Source organism: Tachysurus fulvidraco, chromosome 1 (assembly GCF_022655615.1).
Source record: "Tachysurus fulvidraco isolate hzauxx_2018 chromosome 1, HZAU_PFXX_2.0, whole genome shotgun sequence".
Classification (NCBI taxonomy): domain Eukaryota; kingdom Metazoa; phylum Chordata; class Actinopteri; order Siluriformes; family Bagridae; genus Tachysurus; species Tachysurus fulvidraco.
In genome coordinates, this window is record NC_062518.1 from 11,888,681 (window position 1) to 11,894,680 (window position 6,000).

Consider the following 6,000-nt stretch of genomic DNA (forward strand, 5'->3'; position numbering starts at 1 on the left):
GGACCCCGTTTCACTAACACCTGCTCAGAACAAGTCTGGGTTTTAGTGCTTCCACATTCTAATGCCGATTCCCAGAGGGTATGTTTGATCGTCAGTTTGAACAAAACCTCAACACCAAACAGCTTGTCTCTGGACGGGACATTGTCCTCAATCATGACTGGGCTTGAGCTGGACTGTTTTAAATGGGAGCAACATTACAAATGATAAAGGAGTCCAAAGTCCAAAAAGTAAAAAAACACTTATAATAAACAACACCAGTCATAATCTCTCTCTCTCTCTCTCTCTCTCTCTCTCTCTCTCTCTCTCTCTCTCTCTCTCTGTCTCTCTCTCTCTCACACACACACACACACAAAATTAATAAATAGAAATTGAATAAATACTTTGTATTTGGCTAAATGTGTGTTCAGTGATCCTTACCAAACACAACAACACCCCCATTGGGTTTCACTCTTGCCTGTCTTCAAAACTTGAGAGCCCTGGAATATATGTATGTATTTATGTGTGTGTGTGTGTGTGTGTGTGTGTGTGTGTGTGTGTGTGTATGAGAGAGAGAGAGAGAGAGAGAGAGAGAGAGAGAGAGAGAGAGAGAGAGAGAGAGATTATGACTGGTGTTGCCCATTATATTATATATAGTAGATATTGCTGCCTTGATGCCCAATGACGCCTGAGATAGGCACAGGCTCCCCGTGACCCGAGGTAGTTCGGATAAGCGGTAGAAAATGAGAGAGAGTATAATTACCCAGTGTGTCTTGCACTCTCTCCGGTCCAGCAGGTGGCGACAGGTAGCTCCTCACATGTGTCACTTCTCGACGAAGTATTTGTGATGACCCCTCGGATAAGTAATGACAAGTGTTTTTAAGAAGCATATTAATGGGTCTAAATAGCAGGAACCATGTCAGGTTTATTAGCGAGGGCTTTATTTTACCCCACACTGGCGTACAATGTGTTGATGGAGAAAGTGTCGTCTCGGCGGTGGTTTGATCGTGTGGACCACACTGTTATTTTGGGTGCTCTTCCCTTCAGGTCCATGACTGAACACGTGAGTCTCTGTGTTGTGACTGTGGGAACTTTGCTGCATGTGCTGCATGTGCTGCATGTGTACACTCATATTTAGGCTCTTCTACTAATCAAACATTTTATAAATGTCTTCTCTGCTATTAAAGTTTTTTCTGCTTTGAAATCATTTATATATCATTTTCCTCTGTGTTTTAATGTCAGTCTTGTAAATGTCTTCTGATTTATTGCAGCTGGTTCAAGCAGAAAATGTTCGAGGGGTGATCACTATGAACGAAGAATATGAAACAGTGTTTTTCTGTAATTCAGCAGAGGTGAGGCTTGTGCGTCTGTCTGCGCGTATGCCTGTGCGTCTGTCTGCGCGTATGCCTGTGCGTCTGTCTGCGCGTATGCCTGTGCGTCTGTCTGCGCGTATGCCTGTGCGTCTGTCTGCGCGTATGCCTGTGCGTCTGTCTGCGCGTATGCCTGTGCGTCTGTCTGCGCGTATGCCTGTGCGTCTGTCTGCGCGTCTGTCTGCGCGTCTGTCTGCGCGTCTGTCTGCGCTTCTGTCTGCGCGTCTGCCTGTGCTTATGTCTGCGCGTCTGCCTGTGCTTATGTCTGCGCGTCTGCCTGTGCTTATGTCTGCGCGTCTGCCTGTGCTTATGTCTGCGCGTCTGCCTGTGCTTATGTCTGCGCGTCTGCCTGTGCGTCTGCCTTGGATCAGGGTCGAGGTTTAATTAAGAGCTTTAATTAGCATATGTATGTCCTCCTAAGGTGTAATATGAGTGTGAGTATATGTATAGTTTTCATATGTATAGACTGTCCTCATCATTTATTTGTAATGACAGGAATATTCTAAGGACATAAATAGGACTTGGACTAACATGCTGATTGTCCATGTGATCTTGTAGGAGTGGCAAGCCGAAGGTGTCGAGCAGATCAGACTCAGCACAGTGGATCTGACAGGAGTTCCCAGTCTGGAACACATTCACAGAGGAGTTGAGTTTGTTCTGAAACACCGTGATCAGGGCACCAGTGTCTACATCCACTGCAAAGCAGGACGTTCTCGCAGTGCCACTCTGGCTGCTGCCTACCTCATCAGGGTGTGTGTGTGTGTGTGTCTGTCTGTCTGTCTGTCTGTCAGTGTGTGTCTGTCAGTGTGTGTCTGTCAGTGTGTGTCTGTCAGTGTGTGTCTGTCAGTGTGTGTCTGTCAGTGTGTGTCTGTCAGTGTGAGTGTGCCAGTGTGTTTGTGTTCAATTCAATTCAAGTTTATTTGTATAGCGCTTTTTACAATAGACATTGTCTCAAAGCAGCTTTACAGAACATAAACATAGAGCAGAAGGTAAACATAATTAATGATAAAGGAAATAACGAATAATAAAAGTAAAAGAATTGACAGAATAAAAATTCTAGATTATTATTAGATATATATAGTTCACAGTAGTCAGTGTGTGTGTGTGTCTGTCAGTGTGTGTGTGTGTCTGTCAGTGTGTGTGTGTGTCTGTCAGTGTGTGTGTGTGTCTGTCAGTGTGTGTGTGTGTCTGTCAGTGTGTGTGTGTGTCTGTCAGTGTGTGTGTGTGTCTGTCAGTGTGTGTGTGTGTCTGTCAGTGTGTGCGTGTGTGTCTGTCAGTGTGTGCGTGTGTGTCGGTCAGTGTGTGCGTGTGTGTCGGTCAGTGTGTGCGTGTGTGTCGGTCAGTGTGTGCGTGTGTGTCGGTCAGTGTGTGCGTGTGTGTCGGTCAGTGTGTGCGTGTGTGTCGGTCAGTGTGTGCGTGTGTGTCGGTCAGTGTGTGCGTGTGTGTCGGTCAGTGTGTGCGTGTGTGTGCGTGTGTGTCGGTCAGTGTGTGCGTGTGTGTCGGTCAGTGTGTGCGTGTGTCGGTCAGTGTGTGCGTGTGTCGGTCAGTGTGTGTGTCTGTCAGTGTGTGTGTCTGTCAGTGCGTGTGTCAGTGTCAGTGCGTGTGTCAGTGTCAGTGCGTGTGTCAGTGTCAGTGCGTGTGTCAGTGTCAGTGCGTGTGTCAGTGCGTGTGTCAGTGCGTGTGTCAGTGTCAGTGCGTGTGTCAGTGCGTGTGTCAGTGCGTGTGTCAGTGTCAGTGCGTGTGTCAGTGTCAGTGCGTGTGTCAGTGTCAGTGCGTGTGTCAGTGTCAGTGCGTGTGTCAGTGTCAGTGCGTGTGTCAGTGTCAGTGCGTGTGTCAGTGCGTGCTTGTGTGTCTGTCAGTGCGTGCTTGCGTGTCTGTCAGTGCGTGTGTCTTGTCAGTGCGTGTGTCTTGTCAGTGCGTGTGTCTTGTCAGTGCGTGTGTCTTGTCAGTGCGTGTGTCTTGTCAGTGCGTGCTTGTGTGTCTGTCAGTGTGTGTGTCTGTGTCTGTCTGTCAGTGCGTGCTTGTGTGTCTGTCAGTGCGTGCTTGCGTGTCTGTCAGTGCGTGTCTGTCAGTGCGTGTTGTGTAACTGTTGTGTAATTACAAAAGAATTCACACGCCTATTCATTTCAGTCACTTTAGACCACTTTCACTGTTTTTGTGTGTGTAGATCCACTGCTGGAGCCCAGACAAGGCCTGTAACACGTTAGCAGCCGTCCGACCGCACGTCCTGATCCGATCTGCTCAGCGTGACGTGCTAGACAAGTATCATCAGCAAGTGTGTGGACCAGAGTCATGATGTGTTGTATACAAGTTCCTTTGGTCTAGCTTGTGGTTTGTTTGCAATCAGCATGTCTTTTTTTAATTAAGCATTTTTTTTCCTTCCTGAGATGTTAATTTCTACACACACACACGTGTGTATACGTGAGCTTGCGAAAAAGGAAAGATTTGTGTACAATGTCGTTCTTCTTTGTACTTGTCGGTTCAGTGTCAACAATTAAATATTTTGCAAGTTGTCCTATTTGGAGCTCTTTATATATGCAGTATATTTGCAGAGTTAGACATTATATATTTTGCATTTTGAATTAAAGAAATGCGTGTGAGAGTGAGATGTTTTCGTGTTAGTGGTTATTCGTTGTTTCGCCTGGTGGTGGTGCCATCGGCGCTTCAGCAACATAAAACATTTAAAAAAATAACAGCGAAGAAGACTCTGGTCGATTGAGTCAAGATGGCGGCTTCCTTGCTTAGGCTCACTCGCGGGACTTTAGCTAGAACCTTAAACGGTAAGTGACGAGTGTATGTAAGAGCTTTGCGTAATAAACATGTGGTTTATCGAGTTTATAGGCATCGGTCTAACTTTGACCGATCTGTGTTGTTTACTACTAGTGACCTTTGGTGTAGCTACAAAGCTAAGTGCTAACTGTACAGTGAGGTTGAGCTGAACACTGAACTGATCTTCGCTTCCTACACAAGTGCCCTACAAAGTGCAGGAGTTTATTGCGTCTGTACTCTATATAGTGCACTTTATAGTCGAATAGGGAGCTGTTTGGTATTTGGCGAAAGGTGAACGTGACAAACAGGACATAAAAGATGTTTTTAATACGGAAAATGTTGCTGCTTTAGAAATGACAGAACAGATTATTATTTAATAGCAATAAGTTATTTGTTATATAAAATCTGGAGGCTGTCCGTCACTAAAAACAATAAAAAAGTAATCAATAAAAATATTTGTGTGTGTGTATACCTCTATTTGTGTGTGTGTATATATGTATTATTTGAATTAGGACAGTGCACATTGATCAACAAATCAGCAATGAGCATCAGTGTAAATATTCCGTAATTAGCACAATAGCTAAATTTCATCCGTTCTCCTAAGGCAGGTATCATAAAACACAAAATACAAATTACTTACAAACATAACAACATGCATACAGACTTATTACACAGGACAACAAAGATTGAGTACAGTAAACAGCAGTCACATAGAAGTTAAAAGGACATTATGAACAAACATCCAATGAGAAAATTATTTACATATGGGTACATCGCTGGTTTGATTTCAGCCATTGTTTCAGTTTTTTTTTAAAGGTTAAGTAATTGTCACAATTCCTAACTAGAGCTGGTAATGTATTCAATGTCTGTGTGCCTCTGATAGACACCACCATTGGGCTAAATTTAGTTCTGCACCATACAGTCTCCTCTGGTGAATGCTCTAGTGTTTACTTTAATGTTATTTTATTTGTATAAAGTCTCTAAACGGTAATGGGGAAAGCCCATTCAAAACTTTAAAAATGAGACAGACATCCAGAAACTTCTGATAACTGTCAAGATCTGAAATATTATATTTGCTTAGAATACAACAGTGATGAAAATGTGTAGGCTTCCTGTCTAGAATTTTCAATGTTTTCTTGAAGAGAGACTTGAGGGGTTTTAAGATGCTCTCGTTGTATGAGACTGAGTGAGTTGTGTACATGTGCATGTACGATTTCTACTGTTTATATAATATAATATAAAAATTAAATATACTTTATTATAATAGCTGGCTTGAGTATAAGTTCACTGGAGTAGACATGGACAAACATTAATAACAATGTGGTACGGGTAAAAATATGAACTCAAAGTTGATGTGTAATCCAGCTCTGTTCACTATAATCTCAGTCATAATGGTTTGTAGCTTTGTTTTCCTTTTGAGGCATTTATTACATCTTTATTCTCTGAGAAATCATTTCTGTTCTAATGGGAGCGTTTATTTTCCCCAGTATCCCCTCATGTCTCCTCCCAGTGCTCACTGAAGTGCCTGAGAAATATAAATGTTTTGAAGAGGGAATTATATTTTGGAAGAACAGTGTTTCTCTCTTCAATACAGCTTCAGAGACTATGATCAGGAGATTTAAACCTGAATTTGAATTTTTTGCACTCTTGTTGGTCCAACCCCTTACTAAAACAATGGAACTGTGGGCTTTGACATTTTGAACATATTCAAAAATATTAAATGGGGTCTTTGTCATAGTAGCCAAACAAAGTGGTTATTGTTGTATCTCCTAAATGTTTTGATCAATAACTATTGACACCTGACAGGAAACCTGACTTTAGGTTTGACTTTTTTGTTGTTGTTGTTGTTAGGACTCTAGTTCACGTTATAGAGTCCTAGAATAAG

General features: G+C 42.9%; 2 protein-coding genes across 3 annotated transcripts in view; both read left to right on the top strand.

Annotated features, from left to right (window-relative positions):
- Positions 1-721: 721 nt before the first annotated feature.
- On the top strand, positions 722-3,864 carry ptpmt1 (protein tyrosine phosphatase mitochondrial 1). 2 transcript variants are annotated; one of them, XM_027133066.2, is made up of 4 exons: positions 747-1,039; positions 1,248-1,328; positions 1,905-2,096; positions 3,514-3,864. In XM_027133066.2, exons 1-4 carry the CDS (start codon positions 893-895, stop codon positions 3,640-3,642), a joined length of 549 nt encoding a protein of 182 aa, XP_026988867.2. In that variant the 5' UTR covers positions 747-892; the 3' UTR covers positions 3,643-3,864. The 2 variants fall into 2 exon arrangements, with proteins under 2 accessions (XP_026988868.2, XP_026988867.2); XM_027133067.2 differs by lacking the exon at positions 1,248-1,328 and having other exon boundaries at positions 722-1,039.
- Positions 3,865-4,050: 186 nt separating this feature from the next.
- ndufs3 (NADH:ubiquinone oxidoreductase core subunit S3) overlaps positions 4,051-6,000 on the top strand; it is an 11,378-nt gene continuing 9,428 nt past the window's right edge. Inside the window, exon 1 of the mRNA XM_027133065.2 lies at positions 4,051-4,126. Coding sequence (XP_026988866.1) covers positions 4,072-4,126 — 55 coding nt within the window. The 5' untranslated portion in view covers positions 4,051-4,071. The remainder of the gene's footprint in view (positions 4,127-6,000) is intronic.

Coding starts and splice junctions, on each gene's coding strand:
- ptpmt1 (XM_027133066.2), top strand. CDS start 893: ATGTCAGGTTTATTAGCGAGGGCTTTATTTTACCCCACACTGGCGTAC. Junction 1,329..1,904: donor TTTTCTGTAATTCAGCAGAG/GTGAGGCTTGTG, acceptor GTGATCTTGTAG/GAGTGGCAAGCCGAAGGTGT. Junction 2,097..3,513: donor CTGCTGCCTACCTCATCAGG/GTGTGTGTGTGT, acceptor TTGTGTGTGTAG/ATCCACTGCTGGAGCCCAGA.